The 25,345-nt window shown below is 50.2% G+C and overlaps 1 protein-coding gene across 10 annotated transcripts in view; it reads right to left on the bottom strand.

Moving 5' to 3' along the window:
- CES4A (carboxylesterase 4A) overlaps positions 1–24,230 on the bottom strand; it is a 49,729-nt gene extending 25,499 nt beyond the window's left edge. For 2 of the 10 annotated variants that reach the window (XR_004270568.1, XM_032284144.1), the window contains exons 1-12: positions 22,766–22,847; positions 20,635–20,839; positions 20,391–20,529; positions 20,083–20,216; positions 19,443–19,596; positions 19,227–19,331; positions 16,632–16,733; positions 16,115–16,255; positions 12,051–12,131; positions 10,848–10,995; positions 9,670–9,819; positions 9,429–9,507 (exon numbers count right to left, since the gene is read on the bottom strand). Coding sequence is in view for 8 of the 10 variants with exons in the window: in XM_032284144.1 (XP_032140035.1) it covers positions 9,429–9,507; positions 9,670–9,819; positions 10,848–10,995; positions 12,051–12,131; positions 16,115–16,255; positions 16,632–16,733; positions 19,227–19,331; positions 19,443–19,596; positions 20,083–20,216; positions 20,391–20,529; positions 20,635–20,839; positions 22,766–22,847 (1,520 nt within the window). In the remaining 2 variants the exon portion in view is untranslated. Of the gene's footprint in view, positions 1–8,893; positions 9,323–9,428; positions 9,508–9,669; positions 10,043–10,847; positions 10,996–12,050; positions 12,132–16,114; positions 16,256–16,631; positions 16,734–19,226; positions 19,332–19,442; positions 19,597–20,082; positions 20,217–20,390; positions 20,530–20,634; positions 20,840–20,933; positions 21,164–22,765; positions 23,233–24,224 lie in introns of those variants that run through there. The other 8 variants (XM_032284152.1, XM_032284148.1, XM_032284149.1 and 5 more) reach the window with 8 other exon arrangements.
- Positions 24,231–25,345: the final 1,115 nt, after the last annotated feature.

Below are 25,345 nucleotides of genomic sequence, written 5' to 3'. Positions count from 1 at the left end.
TCGCGCCATTGCACTCCAGCCTGGGTAACATGAGTGAAACTCCGTCTCAAAAAAAAAAAAAATTTTTTTTTTAAATTTTATTTATTTTTTCGAGACAAAGTCTTGCTCTATTTCCCAGGCTGGAGAACAGTGGCATGATCTTGGTTCATGGAATCCTTTGAATCCTGGGTTCAAGGGATTCTCCTGCCTCAGCCTCCCCAGTAGCTAGGATTACAGGTGCATACAACCACACCCCCCTAATTTTTTTTTTTTTTTTTTTTTTGTATTTTTAGTAGAGAGAGGGTTTCACTGTTTTGGCTAGGCTGGTCTCGAAATCCTGACCTCAAGTGATCCACCAGCCTCGGCCTCCCAAAGTGCTGGGATTACAGGCGTGAGCCACTTCACCAAGCCCAGATTGGATTTTTAAAAAGGTCCCATATATGCTGTCTACAGGAGGCAGACTTTGGAGCCAAAGATACAAGTAAATTGAAAGTAAGAGAATGGGAAAAAGTATATCATGGAAACAGTAACCACAAGAAAGTTGGAGTGGCTACACTAATATCAGACAATGTAGACTTTTAAAATATTACCAGAGATAAAGAGAGGTATAATGGTAAAAATGTCAATCGGGAAGACATGCAATTATAAACATATATGTACCAGATAACAGAGCACTAAAATATATGAAGCAAAAAGTGACAGAAGTGGCCAGGCATGGTGGCTCATGTTTGTTATCAGAGCACTGTGAGACACTAAGGCAGGAGGATCACTTGAGCCCAGGAGTCTGAGACCAGCCTGGGCAACATAGTGAGATCCCTTCTCTACAAAAAATGGCTGGGTGTGGTGTTACATGTCTGTGGTCCCACTTCAAGCAAAATAATCTTGAAAAGGAACAAAGTAGAAGGACTCACACGTCCCTACTTCAAAACTTATGAAGAAGAAATGCTATTAAGAGAGTGTGGTACTGGCATAAGACAGATATGCGGAATTGAGAGTCCATAAATGAACCCATGTGTGTATGGTTAACTGATTTAATTAATTAATTTATTTTCAGAGACAGAGTCTCACTATGTTGCCAAGGCTAGTCTTGAACTTCTAGGCTCAAATGATCCTCTTGTCTCAGCCTCCCCAAGTGCTGGGATTACAGGTGTGAGCCACCATTCCTGGCCAAGGTGAACTGGTTTTCAACAAGGGGCCAAGCCCATTCAATAAGGGAAAGAAGTCTTTCCAAAGAATGATGTTGGGAAAACTGAATAGCCACATGCAAAAAGAATAAAGTTGGCTCAGGTGCAGTGTTTCACACCTGTAATCCCAGCACTTTGGGATGACTGCTTGAGCCCAGAAGCTTAAGGCCAGCCTGGGCAACAAAAAGTGAAAAGGATGAGCTGGGCGTGGTGGCCTCCAGCTGGGAGGCTGAGGTGGGAGAACTGCTTGAGCCTAGGAAGTTGAGGCTGCAGTGAGCTCTGATTGTGCCACTGCACTCTAGCCTTTGCAACAGAGCAAGATCCTGTCTCAAAAAAACAAAACAAAACAAAAAACAAAAACAACAACAACAAAAAAAACCCTTATATCACACTGTGTACAAAAATTAACTCAAAATGAATAAAGTCCTAAATGTAAGAGCTAAAACTATAAAACTCTTAGAGGACATAGAGGTAAATAAATCTTCATGGTTTAGTGAAGTATTCTTAGATAGGATACCAAAAGCATGAATAACAACAACAAAAATAGGTAATTCAGACTTTATCAAAATGAAAAACTTTTGTGTTGCAAAGGCCCCCATGGAAAAATAGAAAAGACAACCCACAGAATGGGAGAAAAGACTGCAAATTATATATCTGATAAGGGACTTGTATCTGGAATATATAAAGATCTCTTACAATTCAACAACAAAAAGACAACTTAATTTTTTTAAATGGGCAGAGGATTTGAGTAAATATTTCTCCAAGGAATATAGAAGAGCCAAGAAGAACATGAGGAGACATCATTAGCCATCAGGGAAATGCAAATCAAACCAGTATCAAGCACTACTACCTCATACCTACTAGGATGGCTGGAATTTAAAAATCAGATAATAAGGCCAGGCATGGTGGCTCATGCCTGTAATCACAGCACTTTGGGACGCCAAGGTGGGTGGATCATTTGAGGTCAGAAGTTTGAGACCAGCCTGGCCAACATGGTGAAACCCTGTCTCTTCTAAAATTACAAAAAATTAGCTGGGCATGGTGGCAGGTACCTGCAATCCCAGTACTTGGGAGGCTGAGGTAGGAGAATTGCTTGAGCCTGGGAGGCAGAGGATGCTGTAAGCTGAGATCACACCACTGCACTCCAGCCTGGGTGATAGAGAAACTCTGTCTCAAAAAAAAAAAAAAAAAAGAAAAAGTCAGACAATAGATTTGGCAAAGAAGTGAATAAATCAAAACCCAAAACCGTAATAGACTGCTGGTGGGAATACAAAGTGGTATAGCCACTTTAGAAAACAGCCTGGCAGTTCCTCAAATGATTAAATGTAGAGTTACCATATAACCCAGCAATTCCACTCCTAAGTATATAGTTGACCCTTGAACAATGTGGGAGTTAGGGGCGTCGACCCCCATTAAGTTGAAAATCTGCACATAAATTTTGACACTCAAAAAACTTTACTAATATCCTGCTGTTGACTGGAAGCCTTACTAATAACATAAACAGTCATAGTTTAACACTTTTTTTTTGACACCCAGCTTGGAATGCAGTGGCTTGATCTTGGCTCACTGCAACCTCCGCCTCTCGGCTTCAAACAGTTCATCTGCCTCAGCCTTCCAAGTAGCTGGAATTAAAGGTGTCCACCACCATGGTAGGCTAATTTTTGTATTTTTTAGTAGAGACAGGGTTTCACCATATTGTCCAGGCTGGTCTTGAACTCCTGACCTCAGGTGATCTGCCTGCCTTGGCCTCCCGAAGTGCTGGGATTACAGGCATGAGCCACTGCACCTGGCCGATTAACACATATTTTGTATGGCATATGTATTACATAATGTATTTTTACAATAAAGGAAGCTAAAGAAAATGTTATTAAGAAAATCATAAAAAAGAGAAAATATATTTACTATTCATAAGTGGAAGTGGATCATCTAAAGTTTTCATTCTTATGTTGAGCAGGCTGAGGAGGACGAGAAGGGAGAGGATGGGTTGATCTCAACATCTCAGGGGTGGTGGTTCATCTGCCAGTTTTTCGATTTGTTACAAATCTCCAGGAAATTTTTAATATACTTACTGAAAAAAATTTGTGTTCAAGCTGGCCCACAGAGCTCACTATAACTGTCATTTTACTTCCTGTTTTCCATGTGTCATGTGTCTTTTTTGTCTTCTGTTTATCCTTTACTGCTTTCTTTGTATTAAGTAAATCTTTTCTGGTAAGTATTTAAATTTCTTTCTTTCTTTCTTTCTTTTTTTTTTTTTTTTGAGATGGAGTCTTGCTCTGTAGCTCAGGATGGAGTGCAGTGGCGCCATCTCAGCTCGCTGCAACCTCCACCTCCCAGGTTTAAGTAATTCTCCTGCCTCAGCCTCCTGAGTAGCTGGGACTACATTATGGGTGCCCACCACCACTCCTGGCTAATTTTGTATTTTTAGTAGAGACAGGGTTTTGCCACGTTAGCCAGGCTGATCTCAAGCTCCTGACTTCAGGTGATCCACCCGCCTCGGCCTCCCAAAGCGCTGCGATTATAGGTGTGAGCCACTGTGTCTGGCCAAAATATTTAAATTTCTTTCTTTCATTCTTTTTTTTTTTTTTCTTTTTTGAGACAGAGTCTCACTCTGTTGCCCAGGCTGGAGTGCAGTGGTACCATCTCAGCTCACTGCAACCTCCGCCTCCTGGGTTCAAGCAATTCTCTTGCCTAAGCCTCCCTGGTAGCTGGGATTACAGGTGCGCTAATTTTTGTATTTTTAGTAAAGATGGGGTTTCACCATGTTGGCCAGGCTTCCTTCAAACTCCTGACCTCTAGTGATCCACCTGTCTCGGCTTCCCAAATTGTTGGGATTACGGGCATGAGCCACCACGCTCAGCCTGAATTTCTGTAATGATTTATTTCATTGTATATTTTTAGTTTTGTCGTTGTCATCATTGTTTTTAGTGCTTGTTTTAGGGCTTACCATATACATTGTACTTAATAAGAATAATTTTCAGTTTTGTTTTTTGGTTCTTTTTTTTGAGACAGGAAGGAAGGAGAGGAGATAGAGAGGAAAACACACAGAGGAAAGGGATGGGGGGCATTTTGTGAAATGATTGACTCTTGACAGAGCTCTAAGCTGCAAGGGGTCTCAGAAGGGACAGCTGAACTCCTAGTTATCCTGCAAAACCCAGCTCATCTCCTTCCAGGGTGACTTAGAGGCCAGGAGTGATCTGCTGAAGCTCCTGAATCCTGTAAAAGGACAGGGTCTCACTCTGTCACCCAGGCTGGAGTGCAATGATGTGATCACAGCTCACTGCAGCCTTGGCCTCCTGGGCTCAACGGTCTTCCCACTTCAGCCCCCCAGGTAGCTGGAATCACAGGCATGAGCCACTATAACTGGCTAATTTTTTTTTAAGAGACAGGGGTCTCACTATGTTGCCCAGGCAGGTCTCAAACTGCTGGGCTCAAGCAATCCTTCCACCTTGGCCTCCCAAAGTGTTGGGATTATAGGCATGAGATACCACATGTGGCCCAATGCTGTCTCTTAAGCAGAATTCTGGCCTGGCACTTGCCAGCCCCACTCCCCAGGCTCCAGCCAAGACCCAGGTATGCCTCCAGCTGGCCACATAGGGACTGGGGCGCAGCCCTGTACTAATGTCAGTGCTGGGGCATGGTGAGGGTCTGGGAGGCGGGCCAGGGCTGGGAGCCTGGCCGTGTTGTGGTCTGGTGGTCACAGAGGAACAGACAGAGCCTGACCAGGACTCGCCCTCGGCACACTGAGAGTCAGCTTGCTCCCAGGCCTTGGGGTGGCAACTTCAGCTCCCACCCCAGGGGATGGTCCTGGCCAAGGCAGGACACTAGCTCCTGGGGCTTGTCCTGTGTCATCACAGAGGGGCCTCGGGAAGTGGGACCAGGCAGAGGTGAGGAGCTCTGGCTGCCCACCTAGTCAGCCTTGCTGCTCTGAGACCCTGTGGTGATTCTGGGTCTGCTCTGGGGGTTCCCTGGTCTCCTAGGAGGTCTGGGGGCTTCATCGCCTTCCACTGCTGCTTACCTCCTCCAAAAGGCGATATGTCCTGGCTCAGGATATCTCTTTCTTGGGCATTCGCGGGTAACAGGGCCTGGAAGCCCACCCTCCTTGGGTAGGGAAGCTCAGCATGGCCCTTCCCCCTGCAGGCTCCCCTGCATCTGCACGCTCCTCTGCACCCACACACCCAGCTGGTAGGGACTGAGGCCCTGCAGTCTGGCTGGGGTAGCATAGTGCACGCCAACAAACCCCAGGAGCCACACAGTCCAGGCCCAAAGAACAGAGGGGACTCAAGAAGGCATCCAAGGGAGAGCAGATCTGGCCCCTGTCATCTCCCTTCGGGCTGTGCAGCCCCAGTCTGAAGCCACCGCCTTGCAAAACCCCTTCTCTGGGCCTCCCTTACTGGCCTTACTAACTAGAAGCCAGTCCCCCCACCTAAGTCAGCCCACTAGACCCTAACTCCAGCATCTGGAAAGCCCACCGTAGACACGAGGGCACATTCTGGAGGGGAAGGACTTGTAGTTTGGAGGCCAACAAACGTGGATGTGAGTCCTGGCTTTGTTCTCATTCCGTGTGTGCTCAGGCAAGGTACTGCTCCTCTCTGATTCTAATTTCCTCATCTGTAAGGTGGAGTCCTCTCGAAACCCCAGAGGACCTCCCAGAGGCCTGCGGGGAAGGCAGAGTGTGAGTAAGCTTTGGCTCAGAGGAGAGCTCAGTAGGTCATCAGGCGAGGCCCGGACCTCACCCCTACCTGCAACGCCAGCGCCTGCCTTGTTTCCTGGGGCCCTGGTCAAGGTCTGCAGAGTGGGAAGGTCTGCCAGCTCGGGGGCAGCAGGGAGGGGCAACCTCACCTGAAGAGAGGCTCTAGTGGGCAATGATGCCCCCAAGTATGGGAGGTCTGGGGCTGATGGGAAGGGAGGCAGGCCGGCTAGGGCAGGGAAAGAAGGCCATGTGGACCCCATTATTTCCAAGAACCAGAGCTGGCATTCCCCTGCCAAATTCCTTCCTGTTCTTGCAAAAGCTTTCCCAGAGCCTGGGCAAGCTGGACTGGAAACTGAGGTGGAGGGTGGGTGGGGGCGTGGGAATGGAATTGGGGTGTGACTAAAACTTGGGAGGTGGGCCTATAGACAGACTGGGGAAGAGTTTGAACACTGCCTCTCTGACGTCCCTAGAAAGGACACAGACTTATATGACACTCAAGCTGCCATTCAGAGCCTCCCAGGGGTCCACCCACCAATTCTTTTGGGCAACTACAGGCCCAGAAGTTATTTACTTATGTAATAAATTTATGTCCTTTGGGCCTGGATTGTGGCTCCTGGGGTTCTGTTGCCCAGCCTGGAGTGTGGTGCTCAATCAGCTCACTACAACCTGGGACTCCTGGGCTCAAGCCATCCTCCTGCCTCACACTACAACTACAACATCTGGCTAATTTAAAAATTTTTTTGTAGAGACGGAAATTTGTTATGTTGCCCAGGCTGATCTTAAATTCCTGGCCTCAAGCAATCCTCCTGCCTTGGCTTCCCTAAGTGCTAGGGTTACAGGCGTGGGCAACTGTGCCCAGCCCAGAAGTTATTTTAAGGTGGAAGAGACTCATGCCAAAATAATTATGCCTGGGCAGCAAGAGGGAAACTCCTGGCCAGGTGTGGTGGCTCACACCTGTAATCCCAGCACTTTGGGAGGTCGAGGCTGGTGGATCACCTGAGGTCAGGAGTTCAAGACCAGCCTGATCAACATGGTGAAATCCCGTCTCTACTAAAAATACAAAAAATTAGCTGGGTGTAGTGGTGGGCGCCTGTAATCCCAGCTATTCAGGAGGCTTGAACCCGGGAGGTGGAGGTTGCAGTGAGTTGAGGTTGCAGTGAGTCAAGATTGCACCAGTGAGTCCAGGCTGGGTGACAAGAGCAAGACTCCATCCAAAAAAATAAAATAAAATAAAAAAGAAAAAGAAAATGCTTTTCATGTACCCATCAGCAGCCAGCAGTCTGACTGAGGAACTGGAGCTGGTAGGATGTCATAACGGGGCAGGGAAGACTCTGGGATATGTATTGAAATCCAGGTGTTGGCTGGGCACAGGGGCTCACACCTGTAATCCCAGTGTTTTGGAAGGTCGAGCCAGGAAGATCATTTAAGGCCAGGAGTTTGAGGCCAGTCTGGGCAACATGGTGAGACCCTTTTCCTACAAAAACTAAAAAAATTATCTAGGTATGGTGACGCTTGCCTGTTATCCCAGCTACTTGGGAGGCTGAGGTGGGAGGATCGTTTGAGCACAGGAGTTTGAGGCTGCAGTAAGCTACAATTGTGCCACTGCACACCAGCATGGGCAACAGAGTGGACCCTGTCTCTAAAACAAGAACAAAAACAAACCCAGGTGTTTTAAAGAAGTGGTACATTGATCCTCAAAGAAAGAAATGTTTACTCCCAAGCTGAAAACCTCTGGGTGCTTTTCACATTTTGAAGCCCGAGTGGGTGGGTCACTTCTTTTCTCTGTGACAACAGCCCGACTGATGCCCTGGTCCAGATGTCCCCCCACACCCCAGCCTGTCTTGCTGTGCCTTGGTGGGTGCTCTTTTGGAGCTGTGCTGAGCTCCCCCAAAGCTGGCTTCCCCAAGCCAGGAAGGGAGGGAGGACCCAGCACTGGGACTAGGAGCTGGCATCCAGTGCTCTGAGGGGCAGGGCTGGAACTGGTGAGGGTCAGGTCTGGGTCACACTCGTGGCCCTCCTGGATTCTGATGTCTTGTGCAGGGGCCAGAACTGGACAGCAGAGAGCAGAAGACCCCTCCTACCCCAAGTCCGAGATATTAGTCAGGGGCTAAGGTCTGGTCTAGGCCGGATCCCCTGGTGCCCCAGGACTTCTTCCATTCCAGGTCCCTGCCATTGGCATGTACCCTTCTGGCCAGGTTGGACAATGTCTGTGGGGGCCTGAGTATGGCTTTGGCACCTGAAGGCTCTGGGTTCAAGTTCAGCAGCCGCCATTCCCATACTCTATGTTGCACTCACTCACTCACTCAGCAAACATCCCGTGACTTCAGGTGCTGCCCCATCCTGGTGTGGATGATATAGTGGGGTTAGGCTGATTCCCACTTTCAGAGAGCTCCTCTGAGTGGGAGACAGACACAGACACAGTGCTAGCCTCGGGTGGACTGTGCTCCAACGGATGCAGACTCCGGGCCACACGGCCCAGAGAAGGTAGGGAAGGCTTCCTGGGGCAGTGAGTCCTCCAAGAAGCTTGAAGAATGGGCTGGAACCTACCATGAAGCAAGTAGGAAAGGACTTCAGGGAGAGGGAAGAACTTGCACAATGACCCAGAGATGGGAGGCAGCCTGGTGACATTTCAAAAGCGCAGAATGCCAGTCACAGAGCACCTAACACTTTCAGGAACATTTTCATTTTTTTAGACAGAGCCTCCTCTCTCTGTCACCCAGGCTGGAGTACAGTGGCATGATCTCAGCTCACTGTAACCTCTGATTCCTGGGTTCAAGTGATTTTCCTGCCTCAGCTTCCTGAGTAGCAGGGACTACAGGCAGGCGCCACTGTGCCTGGCTAATTTTTGTATTTTTAGTAGAGACGAAGATTCACCACATTAGTCAGGCTGGTCTCGAACTCCTTATCTCAAGTGATCCACCTACCTCCACGTCCCAAAGTGCTGGGATTACAGGCATGAGCCACCATGCCCAGCCTTCAACATTTTCATAGAGTAACAAGAAGCGCCCCAGCGGTCGTAGCAGAAGCTACAGGAAGTAAAAACCATCAAATGTTGTCTTTATATGTGACCGTTTAAAGAGTTTTGGAGTCTGACTTCTTGGGTTCAAATTCCAGTTCTGTGACTTATTAGGTGCATAACCAGGGAAAAGTTACTTAAACAGGACCCCACGTATGCCTGGTTGAGGTTAAAGTCTCAGCAGGGGGAGAAGCGAGCTGTCCTGCTGGGACTCTGCCACCATTTGGGTTTGTCCCAGCCAAGAAGGTTCAGGCCTGGCCTCAGAGCTCCTCCTGGGCCTTCCTGTCCTGCTTCTGGTGCCATTGTTGAATCTTGCTGGGGAGCGTCTCTGACCAGAACTGCATGCGGGCCTCCTTAAACTTCTGACCGACCCGTGGCACTGGGTTGATCTCCAGATATTGTTCCACCCAGTTGAATCGGGGCCAAGGAGGCAAACCCTTGCTATTGGGATCCCTGGGTCGGAGGAATGAATGAGGATCAGGCTTCCTGTGCTGTCCTCCAGAGGGGCCGACCTGGGCACCCCAGGCCCAAAGCCAACTGTGCCCACTCATTCACTCACCCTGTCCGAGCGAAGTGGGTCCACTGGGCCATCATGGTGAGGCTTAGCTGCTTCTCCTCCTCTGTGGCCTCTGGAAAGGCTGGAAAGGTGACAGGGGCAGAACTGAATGAGAGTCAGGTGGGACCTGGAGGGGACCCAAGGGTTCTCAGTGCTGACTGGAGACCTCTGTTCCTGCAAGCCCTGCCCAGGCCCCTTGGCGTTTGGCAGCCTAGGGATCACATATCTGTTTATCTGTCCTCATCCAGGAGGGAGCTTTCATCTGTGAGGAAGGGACCTCCAAACACAAAAGCAGTCTCAGCCCCATGATCAGCCTTCACCCAGGCGGGCTTGATCTTCACAAAAGAACTGGGTCGATGCTGGAACTCATAGAAAAAGACAGGGCTCCCAGCATCTACAAAGAAAGGAAGGGTGGGAGTTAGGCACCCACAGCCTGATTCAACCCTGCCTTTGGCAGCACACGCTCATGATACCACCAATTTCCACGATGATGATCATGACCAAATGACTAGCTACAAACATTTACTGAGCGCTTGCTAGGAGTCAGGCACCATTCTGTGCGCTTTCTGTCATCATTTTAATTTAATGTAATATTTTTAATTTTTGAAGTGGTCTTGCTGTCGACTGGGCTGGAGTGCATTGGTGTGATCACAGCTCACTGCAGCCTCAGACTCCTGCACTCAAGTGATCTTCCCACTTCAGCTTCCCAAGTATTTGGGACTACAGGTGTGCACCACCATGCCCAGCTAATTAAAAAAAAAAAATTGTGTAAAAATTGGGGTCAATAGGTTGCCCAAGCTGGTCTTGAACTCCTGGGCTCAAGTGATCCTCTCGCTTCTCCCAAAGTACTGGGATTACAAGCATGAGCCACCCACCTCGCCTGGCTGGTGTCATCATTTATTTAATACCCATCACAATAGATTAGATGTATATTAATAGAATTACTAGATTTGATTCTATTATTATTTCCATTTTGCAAAGGAGAAAACGGAGGCACAGAGAGGGTAGGTATCTTGGCCAAGGTTATGATTTTTAAAACTTGGAACTGTTCTGGGTCTGTGTCAGGGATTAGCTACTCGGCATGGAGGAAGCAAGACTTTTATCTCGGAAGTGCTGAAAGAGGATGAAATCACTCAATTGAGTGAGTCCCTGAGAATTAGTGACAGGCCTGCTGGGTGACCCTTGATGAGCCACTGTACCTCTCTGAGCCTTGGTTTTCCTCCTCTGCAAAGTTCCCTACTGGAGACATTTCTCATTATTGTGATGCTGCATCCCAGAGATAGAGGGGTTTTGGGGTGGCAGTGGGGTGTGGGGTGCAAGACATCAGGGAAATCAGCACCTTCTCATGCCATGTCACCTGTGATGACCCAGCTCCTTCCATCAAGTGGGAGGGATTGAGCAGGTGCCCAGGGATAGGCTTACCTCGAAGGTGTCTTGAAAAACTGAAGGTGGGCACATTCAACAGCATGTCACCCATCAATTCCTGGAAGGCCTGGCGTTTGGCTTGTGGATCCAAGTCGCTGCCTAGGTATTCATCTATGATGGTGGGCATCATCTCAGGGGGCACATCCTGGGGCAGGAGGCTAGGCTTAGGCCTGCTCAGCACGCACAGCTATGGCAGACCCTCCCAAGAAGCCCAGACTCTCCAGTATAGCTTCCCTCATTTCCCAGGGCTCATGGTCCAGGGAAGAGCCAGTTGCCTCTCTGCCTCCCTGGGAGTTTGGGATAAGCTCAGGTTTGGAGTCAAGTCCTAGCTCTGCAACCACTGCTTGGCTGTGTGACCTCAAACAGGTGGCTAGACCTCTCTGAAAGTCAGTCTCTGACAGGTAGCCTATGTGAAGTCCCCAGCAAAGGGTCTGGCCTGGAAGCAGGTGCTCAGTTGAAGTTAACTGGGAAGGAAGTGAGAGCAGAAATGATGGAGGCTCCCCTCAGCTACAGAGGGCAGTGATGAGGTTGTGTAAATGGGGAGGGCTCTGGGGCTTCCAAAGAAGGGAAATGTACAAAGATTGAACAGCCCCTGGTATTGCGATCCCAGGTAGACTCTTCAAGTGCAACGTCTAGTCTCCTTCTTATAATGGCCCAGGTGAGTGGGCAGCATCATCCCCATTTATAGATGAAGAAATGGGCTTAGAGGGGATTGGATAACTGGGCCAGCGGCCAGAGCTGGGATTTGGTCCCAGGTCTATCTGGCTCCACATCTGACAGCTGAGGCGCTGGGGTCAGGCAGAACTGGCTTAAACTCTGCCTCTGTCCCTTCTCCTCCATGGCACCTCAAGCCTCAGTTTCCTCATCTACAAAATGGGGACAGTGAGAATTCCTCTGTAAAGCGTTGCAATGAGGATTGAAGGAGATGAATGCCTCTCCTAGCGCTCAGCGCAGCACAGTCCCTGGCACATAAATGTGCTCATTAATGGGCAGTTTTATCTTGACAATGACGGTGATGAAGATTTTCCTTTGAGAAACACATTGACTCATGTCTAAGGAGATTCCCGAGTGAACACAAATGTGGCCATTAGACCAAGAGGCTTGGTGGTAGCTGGTACTGTGGGTGTCAGAGGTAGGAGCAGAGACTGTGCTGTTGGATAGGACACCCACTGGCCTCCTCCCTCCAGCCTCTTATCTCACCAGACTGGTCAAGAAGGGTGTCAAGATGGCCAGCATGTCCTCCCAGCTCATCCGTTCCATTGTATCCAGGAGACTCCAGCCCTGTGTGGACACCAAGACCCTCTCAGTGCAGCCTGACCACTGCCCCATGCCCCTGCTCCCAGCCCTGGGCAGGAGAGTGTTCACAGCCCTGCACCCAGAAACTCATTATGGAGCCAAATGTGGCTGAACCCACAAGTCCACACACCCAAAAAGATAAACCTGAAATTGGTGGGAGATGGGTATGGGTGGGGAGAGCAGCCCAAATACAACAGGCAAGTGGTTAATGGCAGTATTGTAGAGAACAAAATAATTTGTTCAACATTTTTTTTTTTTTTTTTTTGAGACGGAGTCTCACTCTGTTGCCGAAGCTGGAGTGCAGTGGCGCGATCTCGGCTCACTGCAACCTCTACTTCCCAGGTTCAAGTGATTCTGCTGCCTCAGCCTCCTGAGTAGCTGGGACTACGTACGTACTAGTAGTAGACGGATGCTATGCTCCACTAATTTTTGTATTTTTAATAAAGGTGGGGTTTCGCCATGTAGGCTAGGCTGGTCTCAAGTTCCTGGACTTCAAGTGATCCGCCCACCTTGGCCTCCCAAAGTGCTGGGATTACAGGCTGAGTCACTACACCCAGCTAATTTTTTTATATTTTATTAGAGATGAGGTTTTACCATGTTGGCCAGGATGGTCTCTAACTCCAGACCTCCTTATCCGCCCACCTTGTATTCCCAAAGTGCTGAGATTATAGGTGTGAGCCACCATGCCTGGCCCTAAAGTTACTTTGTTACTAGGCTCTTTGTTAATTTGTGAGAACCAGAACAGAAATTCACAGATGGATAAACAGAAAGTATACACAAAAGGGGATGTTAATTTTCACTAGGAATTAAAGAAATACACAGAAAATTGGCTGGGCCTAGTGACTCATGGCTATAATCTCAGCACTTTGGGAGACAGAGGTGGGAAGATTACTTGAGCCCAGGAATTCAAGACCGGCTTGCACAACATAACAAGACTCCATTTCTAAAAAAAATAAAGAAAGAAAGTTGGGTGTAGTGGCATGCCTACTGAGCAGTCTTGGCTACTCTCTGGAGTAGAAGGATAGGTTGGGCCCAGGAGTGAGAGGGCTGCAGTGAGCTGTGATTGAGCCACTGCACTCCAGCTTGGGCAACAGAGCTAGAACTTGTCTCAAATAAAAATGCTCAATATATTTATTTATTATTAATTTTTTTGAGATGGAGTCTTGCTCTTATTGCCCAGGCTGGAGTGCAGTAGCACGATCTTGGCTCACTGCAATCTCCACCTCCCAGGTTCAAACAATTCTCCTGCCTCAGCCTCCCAAGTAGCTGGGATTACAGGCACCCGCCACCACCCTTGGCGAATGTTTTTTTTTGGTAGAAATGTCGCTATGTTGCCTGGGCTGATGTTGAATTCCTGGACTCAAGCGACCCATCTGCTTTGGCCTCCCAAAGTGTTGGGATTACAGGCGTGAGCTACTCTGCCTGGCTTACATATTTTACCTTATTTATTTATTTACTAATAAATAAATAAACACATTTGATTGATTGATTGATACAGGGTCTGGCTCTGCTGCCCAGGCTAGAGTGCAGTGCTGAGATCTTGGCTCACTGCAAACTCCGTCTCCCAGTTTCAAGCAATCCTCCTGCCTCAGCTTCCTGAATAGCTGGGATTACAGGTGCCACCACGCCTGGTTAAATTTTGCACTTTTAATAGAGATGGGGTTTTGCCATGTTGGCCAGGCTGGTCTCAAACTCTTGACTTCAGGTAATCCACAGAATGCTACGATTGCAGGCATGAGCCACCGTGCCCAGCCTGAATCACCCACTTCTAAGAAACATACTCAGCAACAAGTCCTGGGCACAGCCTTCCATGCCAGGCAGATTTCCCAGGTCCTGGGGGCCAGGCAGATTTCCCAGGTCCTGGGGGCCAGCCAGGTTGGGGTTCCTTTGGTTTCAGCTGTAAGTTGATGGCGTGAAGTCAAGGCTGCCTGCCAGAGTCTAGGGCATTGACCTGAAAACTTCTACAAGCTTTTTCTTTTCGATTTCTTTTCTTGATGGAGTTTCACTCTTTGTTGCCCAGGCTGGAGTGCAGTGGTGCAATCTCAGCTCACCATAACCTCCACCTCCTGGGTTCAAGTGATTATCCTGCCTCAGCCTCCCGACTAGCTGGGATTACAGGCATGTGCCACCATGCCCAGCTAATTTTGTATTTTTAGTAGAAATGGGGTTTCTCCATGTTTGTCAGACTGGTCTCAAACTCCTGACCTCAGGTGATCTGCCCACCTTGGCCTCCCAAAGTGCTGGGATTACAGGCGTGAGCCACCGCAACAGGCCAATTTTTTTTTTTTTTTTTTGAGACAGTGTCTCACTCTGTTGCCCAGGCTGGAGTACAGTAGCATAATCTCGGCCCACTGCAGCCTCTGCCTCCAGGGTTCAAGTGATTCTCGCGCCTCAGCCTCCTGAGTAGCTGGGATAGTAGGTATGTACCACTATGCCCAGCTAATTTTTGTATTTTTAGTAGAGATGGGGTTTCACCCACCTCAGCCTCCCAAAGGGCTGGGATTACAGGTGTGAGCCACTATACCCGGCTCAAGCTTTGTCTTTGAGTGTCAAGATTGCATGAGCCTCTCTCTCACATACAAAGGGACCAGTGTGAGGGGACTGATTCCAAAGGGCCAAGTCAGAGGACAAAAGTGTGGATGTGAAGATATTCACTGCACTATTAGCCTTAGTGGTAAAAACTAGAAGTTTCCAGGGCTGGGCGCCGTGGCTCATGCCTATAATCCCAGCACTTTGGGAAGGCAAGGCTGGTGGATCACCCGTGGTCAGGAATTTGAGACCAGCCTGATCAACATGGAGAAACCCTGTCTCTACTAAAAAAAATACACGGTGGGCATTGTGGCACATGCCTGTAATCCCAGCATGTTGGGAGGCCCAGGCGGGCAGATCATGAGGTCTGGAGTTAGAGACCAGCCTGGCCAACATGGTGAAATCTTGTCTTTACTAAAAATACAAACAATTAGCTGGGCATTGTGGTGTGTGCCTGCAATCCCAGCTACTCAGGAGGCTGAGGCAGGAATCAGTTGAACCCGGGAGGTGGAGGTTGCAGTGAGTCGAGATTGTGCCACTGCACTCCACCCTGGGTGACAAGAGTAAAACCCCTTCTCAAAAAAAAAAAAAAAAAAAAAGAAATTGCCCAAATGCCAAGATGAAGGAACAATGTAACGACACCTTCCATTTGTGGAAGGTTCACAGCCATTAGAAGTGATTGCTTGGCTGGTGCAGTGACGCATGCCTGTAATCCCAGCACTTTGAGAGGTCCAGATAGGAGGATTGCTTGAGGCCAGGTGCTCTAGATCAGCATGGGTAATAGAGGGAGATCTGTCTCTACAGAAAAAAAAAAAAAAAATTAGCAGAGTGTGGTGGCACAGACCTGAGGTCCCAGTTACTCACGAAACTGGGAGGATCGCTTGGGCCTGAGAGGCCGAGGCAGTAGTGAGTTCTGATTGTGCTACTGCACTCCAGCCTGGGCGATGGATCGAGACTTTGTCTCAAAAAAAAAAAAAAAAGTGATTGCTTTGTCTTGGGGTATCCACCCAATGCGGCAAGTTGGAGAAAAAAAAAAAAGAAGAAAAGTGAAAAAATGATTGCTGTGAAGATGGGTAGAAGAATAAGAATGACATAAACAAGATGCTTGGGATGAAAGCACAGTGCTGACACTCTTTCTTGTGGGACATTCTATGTACCTGGAAAGGACTGGAAGGCACTTCGCTCATGAGGTCCCCATGGCTTGATAGCTAAAACCTGAGAGTCTTAGTCAATCACTGTGGCACAAAGTCATGGTAACCAGTCTCATAGAGCTTGATGTATAAACTGGACGCAAAAGCAAGAATATGCTGCCCAAATCAGCACTGCCCAGGAGGCCAGTTTGTGCAGAAGCCTGGTTCCCTAAAAGGAAACATTTGCTAGGGTGGGAGGTACTGGCTGGGGTAGGGCCTTGAAGGGCACAGATGCCAGAGGACACTCACCCTGGGGATGAGCCAGCTGAACTCATGGTTGTTGACACCCATGAGGAAGGGCACCAAGTGGAAGTGCTTCTCCTTCAGGAGCTCCTTGGGGCTTTTGGGGAAGACAGTGCCATCGACGGTCAAAGGATAGATAGTAGTTTTCTGCGGGAGAAAGCAATGCAGAAGGCTCCCACATTAGGGCCAAGCCTCAAAGTATAGGACCCTAAGAACCACTGAGCCGCAGGACTGAGTGGCTGAGCCTGGAGGGAAAGTGAAGGGATGGAGATCACCAGGACTAAGGGGATTGGGGAAGCGGGAGATCAGGGCAACACATGCTTCCAGTTTCTTTCCTAGAAGACAGGCCTGCTGTGGGGATGGGGATGGCCCTCCATTTCTGTCCCCAACCCCTCAGCCCCTTCCCCTCATGAGTGGCTGTCCCAGCCTCACCTGGGAGAAGACTGCCCCTCTGTTCCAGCGGGGGATGGACAGAACCCCTCTGTGCCATTGCCCGGCACCATACCCAAAAAGGTGGCCATACCAGCTTCTTGCTAAGGGCTAGCTCTTCTCCTTCCTTCTGCCGAAGGCACTGCACCATCTCAGCCGAGGAGCTGGAGCTGCAGGCCATGGAGTTTGCAATGTTCTGGGGACAGATAAAAGAGTCATGCCGCCCCCCCAGCCACTCAGCCCCAGCTTGCAGCCCTCTGCCTCCCACAGAGAGAGGGTGCATCTGTAGGACAGCTGAGTGTGATGTCACAGATCGGCCCCGAGGCTGGTCAAAGACTTGCCACCACCCCTAAGAAGCCCGCCCTGCCCTTCAGCTTGGGTGGTCTCAAGGACCCCTGTGTGTTCTTTATTATACCATAGTGTTATTATCTGGGGGGAATGGGGTGCTGAGTACTTATTACCCTGTAAGAATACTGTCATTATCTATTTTATTTTTGAAGACAATCTTGCTCTGTCCCCCAGGCTGGAGTGAAGTGGTGTGATCTTGGCCATTGCAACCTCTGCCTCTCAGGTTCAAGTGATTCTCCTGCCTCAGCCTTCCAAGTAGCTGGGATTACAGGCATGTGCTACCACTCCTGGCTAATTTTTTGTATTTTTAGTAGAGACAGGGTTTCGCCATGTTGGCCAGGCTGGTCTTGAACTCCAGACCTCAGGTGATCCACCCACCTCGGCCTCTAAAAGTGCTGGGATTGCAGGCATGAGTCCCTGTCCATGGCCTATAGTGTTATCATCTAGTAATACCTAACTATATTAGTGCCTGCTATATTAATACTGACTATATTAACAGTTAGGTATCTATTAATACTTAACTATTTTTCTGTCTCCCTCTGTCGCCAGGCTGGAGTGCAGTGGTACCATCTTGGCTCACTGCAACCCTCACGTCCTGGCTGTTCAAGCAATTCTCCTGCCTCAGCCTCCCAAGCAGCTGGGACTACAGGCATATACCACCACGCCCAGCTAATTTTTGTATTTTTAGTAGACACAGGGTTTCACCATGTTGGCCAGGATGGTCTCGATCTCTTGACCTCGTAATCCACCCGTCTTGGCCTCCCAAAGTGCTGGGATTATAGGTGTGAGCCACAGCGGCCGGCCATACCTAACTATTAATACCCACAGCCACAGGTCTGTAGAGTCTGTGGAGTAAAATGGAAATGAGACAGGGTTTAGTGAGGAAGGTGTTGCAGCATTTGCTGAAGTCCGACAGGGAAGGGTGAAGGAAGCTGAGGCTGGAGCAGGGCCAGGGAATGAGTAGGAAGTGAGGCTGGAGGGATAGCTTCAGGACAGCTCACAGGCTGAAAAGCCAAGCCAGGACATGTGAACATTAGCAGGATCACTAATATTCTTTCAGGAAGAGAATGGCTGAGCTGGGTTTTTCTTTGGACAGAGGGGAGACGAGGAATGACCTCAAGTCTGTGATCGAGAAAATCTCTCTTGGCCACGGGGAGGGGATGGGTTGGGGAGGCTGAGAGGTGGATGCTGTTGTCTATACAAGAGTCAACATGCCTGGCCGAGGGCGGTGCCTTACGCTTGTAATCCCAGCATTTTGGGAGGCTGAGGCAGGCAAATCACCAGATCAGGAATTTGAGACCAGCCTGGCCAACATGGTGAAACCTCGTCTCTACTAAAAATACAAAAATTAGTCAGGCTTGGTGGCCAGCACCTGTCATCCCAGCTACTCGGGAGGCTGAGGCAGAAGAATCGCTTGAACCCGGGAGGCGGAGGTTGCAGTGAGCTGATTTTGCGCCACTGCACTCCAGCCTTGGACAGTCGTGAGATTCCATCTCAAAAAAAATGTCAACATGCCCATGTTGAGGTTCCAGAATCATCTTGTACCCAGTGGTTAAGATGCCTAGCCCACTCTGCCTTGGCTGCCATCTGGGGCCATGTGAGGGCACTGACCCACCCTTCCAAATCCTGCTCACATTACCCCCCTCTCCCCTCCATGGCTCTATCCCTGTTCTATCCTGTCCTCTGCCCTGGACTCTGCCCTGGCCATTTCACTGGCCTCTTGGTCTTCAGGATGACTCTCTCCAACCCATCTTCTACTCCAAGTAGCTCAACCTTGCCTTGCTCAGCTTGTTTCTGGCCTCTGGATAGAGTCCAGATTCCCAGCCTGGCCCCCACTTCTCCAGCGCCTTCAGTTCCTGCTCCATCCCCTGACCTGAGAGCTTGCTGCTGCAGGACCTGGCACTCTTTCCCACATCTGCAGCCTTTGCAGGTGCAGTTCCCGCTGTGGCTTCCCTGGCTTCTCTTCACAAAGCATTACAGTGAGGATCTAGGGTGGGGATTCAGAGCCTGAATGGAGACCTCTCAGGCAGCAGGTGGCTGGGAATGGAGACCCCCTCCACCATGGTGCCTGGGGCAGAGAGGGGTGCTCCTGAAGACCCCACCTGGAGAAAGGGCCAATGATGATATGCTTCAGGGTGGCCTCCTTCAGGAAGCCCTCCCTGACTGTCCATATGCTGGAATGCAGCAGTTGTTTCCTCTGATCTTCCTTTATCCTAGTGGGCTTGTATTTGCTAACAGAGAGCTCCCTGTCAGCAACCCCCACCACTCTGAGACCCCAGGGCCAGCACAGAGTGGGGTATGGGAGGCACACATAGAGTAAGAGAGGGAAGGAAATGCAGACCTGAGCCAGGGGCCAGGGGTGAGACGTCATTATCCCTGGGATGGTGACGACCCCACTCTGTGTGATGACTCTGTGGAACAGCCCCGAAGCCACTGGGGACAGGACCTGAGTGCAGTGGAGAAAGCAGGTGGCTGTCAGAGGAGGGCAGAGGAGCTGGGAGGTCTGAGGGCACAGGAACCCTCCTGGCCACATTGCTAGGTCCCTATCATGACTCACCAGGCCAGAGGCAATGCTTCCACCAGCGGATCCACCAAAGACGGTAACACAGTTGAGGTCACCCCCGAAGGGGGTGATGTTTCCCTGCACCCAGCGCAGAGCAGCTACCACATCTAGGAAGCCCTGGTTGCCAGGTGCATGCTCATCCCCGGTGCTGGGGGCAGGGTGGGGCAAAGGTTAGTTCAGCCTGGCTCCTCGCCAGCCTCTGTAGGTTTGCTTGGAATCAGCCACCAGGATGCCAGGCCCTCCTCTGCGCCCCAGGTCTGGCCTGACTGGGAGCCATGCTTGGCATCTATATGCCCAGTGTGTGGTTTAGGCAGGTGTGGCTGAGTGGCCAGCCAGGGTTGGTTCTCATGGCTGCCAGAGCCTGTTGCTCTTTGTCCCATATCCTGCTGGAACCTGGGCTCCAGCCTAGAAATCAATGCCCTCTGCCCAAGGGACCACATTCGCTGTATACTTCTGGCTTTGGCTGGACCCCTCTCCCGGGGTGGAGGCTTGGGGAGTGCCCTTCTCTGCCCCAGACAGCATGGGTAAGGAGTCCTCTATTTAGGATCTGGACCCCAGCCTAGATCCCCAGTTGCTCTGGTGAGCTGGCTTCTCCCTGGTGCAGGGAGTGCTCTGGCCAGCCCTGCCATCTCACCTGAAGAAGCCAAGGATCCCGAGGCGGTACTGGACAGTAACCACGACCACATCCCCATAGGCAGCCAGGGCCGATCCATCGTAGGAGGTGGCAGCGCCAGTCGCCAGAGAGCCTCCATGGAACCATACCATGACCTGCAGAGGTGGCCATGGGGCAGTGACCCCCAAGCTTCTGGGACATCAGCTACCCACCTGCCAGCCCAGGGCATTCTCAGGACCTCTAGGGTAGTTTGGAAACTGGGACGGGGAGGGGACGGGGGGGGCAGAGTGGAGCTGGATCGGGTGGACAGGGCCCTCTGGGTAGCCCACCGGCCTCCCGGCCCCTGTGGTGGCCTCAGCTGGGCTGTAGATGTTGAGGACCAGGCAGTCCTCCGAAACAGAGAAGATCTGATGTTTTCCGTTGAGCATAAATCTGTTGTTGTTCATTCTCTCCACATCTTGCAGGCACCTGTGGCCAAGGACAGGCCTGAGGTCCAGCTGTTCAGCCCCACAAGCCCCAGCTGCAGGATTCCTCACAGCCTGGCTGTTTGCCACCTCCACCACCACTACTCACATTGGGGGTGCAGTGCTGGCGTCCCGCACACCCTCCCAGGGCTCTGCTGGGTGTGGGGCTAAGAACCGGTCAGGGCCCAGTGGCGTCCGGGCAAATGGAATTCCCAGGAAGACATTCACAAGGCGGTCTATGCCCTTCACGCCCACCTGCCGGCCTCGAACACGGCCCAGGGTGGTATCTACTTCAGGCTGAGCAACTTCGGGCCCTGAGGGAAGGACAGAAGGGTCATGGGGTGAGTTTGCAGCCTCCATGAGGGGAAGGAGTGAAAGACAGACACTCAGGCTGTTCTCAGTACTTACCGCACAGCACCTTGGTAACCTTGCCAGCAAGCTGCTGAGCCTAGTCTTAGGTTGACTCCCAACTTCCTCTTTTCTGCCTGCCCAAGAGGCACCACCACTCCACTCCAGGCCAGATCGGGCCTGCCACTGGGGCCTTGAGCCTCGGGGCCAGCCACTTCCCATTTGCTTTTTTTTTTCTTTTTCTTTTTCTTTTTTTTTTTTTTTTGGAGACAGGGTCTAGCTTTGTTGCCCAAGCTGGAGTGCAGCGGCACAATCTCAGCTCACTGCAACCTCTGACTCCTGGGTTCAAGTGATTCTAGAGTCTCAGCCTCTCAAGTAGCTGGGATCATAGGCGCACACTACAATGCCTGGGTAATTTTTGTATTTTTAGTAGAGATGGAGTTTCACCATGTTGTCCAGTCTGGTCTTGAACTCCTGACCTCAAGTAATCCACCACCTGGCCCTCCCAAAGTCCTGGGATTATAGGCATGAACTATCATGCCTGGCCCGGAATTATTTTTCTAAAAATAGAGAGGAGGTCTCACTATGTTGCGCAGACTGGTGTCACGCCTAGGCTCAAGCAATCTTCCCACCTTGGCCTCCCCAAGTGCTGGGATTATAGGCATGAGCCATCAAGCCTGGCCCGGAATTAATTTTCTAAAAATAGAGAGGGGGTCTCACTATGTTGCGCAGACTGGTCTCAAATGTCTAGGCTCAAGCAATCCTCCCACCTTAGCCTCCCCAAGTGCTGGGATTACAGGCGTGTGCCATCATGCCCAGCCGGCACCATGTTTCTTGTGTGACCTGTAGAACTGTGGGCCAAATAAACCTCTTTTCTTTGTGAATTGTCCAGCTTCATGTATTCTTTTACAACAACACAAACAGACTAAGACCAGAGGACCTCCTCTCCCAGGGCTAGACAATGCCTAGACATAGGAGGCAGCTCTCTGGGGAGTTGGAATTGGCAGGCAGCTCTCTAGGGAGCAAATGCAAAACAGTCCAGAGCCATCCCCCAACCACCTCCTGTATACAGCTCTCAGCTCCTGGCTACCATCCTCCGGCCCTAATCACCCTACAGCCAGGGACCAGGAAGCTGGGGACAGCCCCTTTGCCTCAGAGCCTACTTCCAATCCTAAACCTGTTTAGCCTGCCTTGCCTATTCCTTCCTGCGGAAATCATGGCAAAGGGGCTTGCCCATATTTTCCCCCTGCTCCCTGTGCCTCCTGGCCAATGCCACCTGGTGCTTCCCTCTGTGGCCCTGTGTGGCATGGCCTGCTTCCTGTTGACAGGGAACTGTGAGCAAACTCCTTCCCTGGTGATAGTCATCTGCATATCTACTTGTCTTACTACACTTGATTAAAACAAATCTCAGGCCCCCTTAAAACATAAAGACAGGCTGGGCAAGGTGGCTCATGCCTGCAATCCCAGCACTTTGGGAGGCCAAGGTGGGTGGATCAGCTGAGATCAGGCATTTGAGACCAGCCTGGCCAGATGGTGAAATCCCATCTCTACTAAAAATACAAAAATTAGCTGGGCATGGTGACAGGCGCCTGTCTTCCCAGCTACTCAGGAGGTTGAGTCAGGAGAATTGCTGGAACCCAGGATGCAGGGGTTGCAGGGAGCCGAGATTGCATCATTGCACTCCAGCCTGGGTGACAAGAGTGAAACTCTGTCTCAAAAAAAAAAAAAAAAGATAGCAAGAGCAAATCCCCTGCCCAGAGAGAATGCATAACCCCTGGTCTGTCTCCAAACAGGACTCTTTCCTGAGCGGGCTGCCCACTGCTCCCTGTCTCTGTCTCACTCTTGACTCCTCCACACCAAGTCCCCCTGTAGGCCCAGCAGGTGTGTCTTACCATGGGCTGTGGCAAGGCATGCCAGGAGCAGACAGGCCACCCCGACCAGGACCCCAGACTCCACTCTCACTGTTGTCTCCATTCTTACAACTGGTTGGACAGACGCTTCAGAAGGTGGAGTGAGGTCCCTGCACTTTGGCACCAACAGTCTCTAAAGGGCGGAGTTGTAAACCTCCATGGGTAGCCCCGCCTAGTTGGTGGCCAGTCCCTGGACCCAATGCCTTATCCTCAGGCTGAGTCAGAGGCAGGGTTATATGAGTGCCCAGCAGAGACCTGGATGATGATAGCCCTCCCCCATCCACTGTTTTCAAATTCCAGCTCTCCTGACTTGATCTCCATGAAATCCTGTGCGTTCATTCCAAGATGCCCACATCACTGACCCAAGGAAGTGGTGGCCAGTGACCCTGGGGTGCCATTTTGAGTGGACAATCCGGCCTGGCGTGAGGGCTTCATATGGTTTGGATGTTTTGTCCCCTCCAAATCTCATGTTAAAATGTGACTTTCAGGCCAAGCGTGGTGGCTCACACTTGTAATCTCAGCACTTTGGGAGGTCAAGACGGGTGTATCACTGAAGGTTGGGAGTTCGAGACCAGTCTGGTCAACATGGTGAAACCCGTGTCTACTATAAATACAAAAAATTTAGCTGGGCGTGGTGGTGGGTGCATGTAATCTCAGCTACTCAGGAGGCTGAGATGAGAATTGCTCGAACCTGGGAGGCGGAAGTTGCAGTGAGCTGAGATCACGCCACTGCATTCCAGCCTGGGCAACAGAACCAGACACAAAAAGCAATGTGACCTTCAGTGTTGGAGGTGGGTCTAGTGGGAGGGAATTAGATCATGGGAGTGGATCTCTCATGAATGACTTCTTGCTGTCCTCCTGGTAATGAGTAAGTTCTCACTCTATAAATTCACTTAAGATCATGTTGTTTATATTTTATTTTATTTATTTTGGAGACAGTTTTGCTCTCGTTGCCCAAGCTGGAGGGCAGTGGTGCAATCTCAGCTGACTGCAACCTTTGTTTCCTGGGTTCAAGCGATTCTTTTGCCTCAGCTGCCTGAGTAGCTGGGATTACAGGCACCTGCCTTCATGCCCAGCTAATTTTTGTATTTTTAGTAGAGATGGAGTTTCACCATGTTGGCCAGGTTGCTCTCAAACACCTGACCTCAGGTGATCCACCTGCCTCGGCCTCCCAAAGTACTGGATTACAGGCGTGAGCCGCTGCACCCAGCTGAAGATCTGGTTGTTTAAAAGAGCCGGGCAGGGGGTGCAGTGGCTCACACTTGTAATCCCAGCACTTTGGGAGGCTGAGGCGGGCAGATCACGAAGTCAGGAGATCGAGACCATCCTGACCAATATGGTGAAACACCATCTCTATTAAAAATACAAAAATTATCTGGGTGTGGTGCCATGTGCCGTAGTCCCAGCTACTCAGGAGGCTGAGGCAGGAGATTGCTTGAACCCAGGAGGCAGAGGTTGCGCTGAGCCAAGATCATGCCACTGCACTCCAGCCTGGCAACAGAGCAAGACTCCGACTCAAAAGAAAAAAAAAAAAAAAAAAAAAGAGCCTGTCAGTCTGGGTGCAGTGGCTCATGTCTGAAATCCCAGCACTTTGGGAGGCCAAGGTGGGTGGGCAGATCACTTGAGCCTAGGATTTCCAGACAAACCCAGGCAACATGGTAAAACTCTATCTCTACAAAAGATACAGAAATTAGCTGGGCATGGTGGTACACGCCTGTAGTCCCAGCTATTTGGGAGGCTGAGGCAGGAGGATCAATTGAGGCCAGGGAGTCAAGGCTGCAGTGAGCTGTGATGGCCTGGGCAACAGGGCAAGACCCTGCCTCAAAAAATGAAAGAAAAATACAAAAGAACCTGGCATTTCTCTTGCTCTCTCTCACCATGTAATGACATCTGCCACATTACAGGTATTGATCGACTTACGACCTATGCAACTTACGACCATTCGACTTTACGACCACAATCGCTAGCCACGACTGCTCCGTGTCTGGCAGCGCAAACGTTGCCCAGCTGGGCATACGACAGTGCACACCAGCTTCCGGCAGCACTACCATCTCCACGTGCACCATTTCAACTGTACATATAGCCTACTCAACTAACGACCAAATCGTGTTACAACCGGTCTGCCGGTCCCAATCGAGCACTAGCTGTATAAGCTTTCTAAGGCCTCACCAGAAGCTAAGCAGATGCTGGCAATATGCTTGTACAGCCTGCAGAACTGCGAGGCAAAGTAATCTCTTTTTTTTTTATATATATATAAACAATCCAGTCTTAAGTACTTTTTGTTTGTTTGTTTGTTTGTTTTGGAGACTGAGTTTTGCTGTTGTTGCCCAAGCTGGAGTGCAATGTTATAATCTCGGCTCACTACAACCTCAGCCTCCCGGGTTCAAGCGATTTTCCTGCCTCAGCCTTCCAAGTAGCTAGAATTACAAGTGCCCACCACCATGTCCAGCTATTTTTTTTTTTTTTTTGTATTTTTAGTAGAGACAGGGTTTCATCATGTTGGCCAGGCTGGTCTCAAACTCCTGACCTCAGGTGATCCACCCACCTTGGCATCCCAAAGTG

The sequence above is a fragment of the Sapajus apella genome, unplaced genomic scaffold (assembly GCF_009761245.1).
Source record: "Sapajus apella isolate SASKATOON/1434 unplaced genomic scaffold, GSC_monkey_1.0 scaffold15, whole genome shotgun sequence".
NCBI lineage: Eukaryota > Metazoa > Chordata > Mammalia > Primates > Cebidae > Sapajus > Sapajus apella.
Note: the sequence above shows the minus strand (reverse complement) of the source record. Positions and strands in the feature narration are given on the sequence as shown.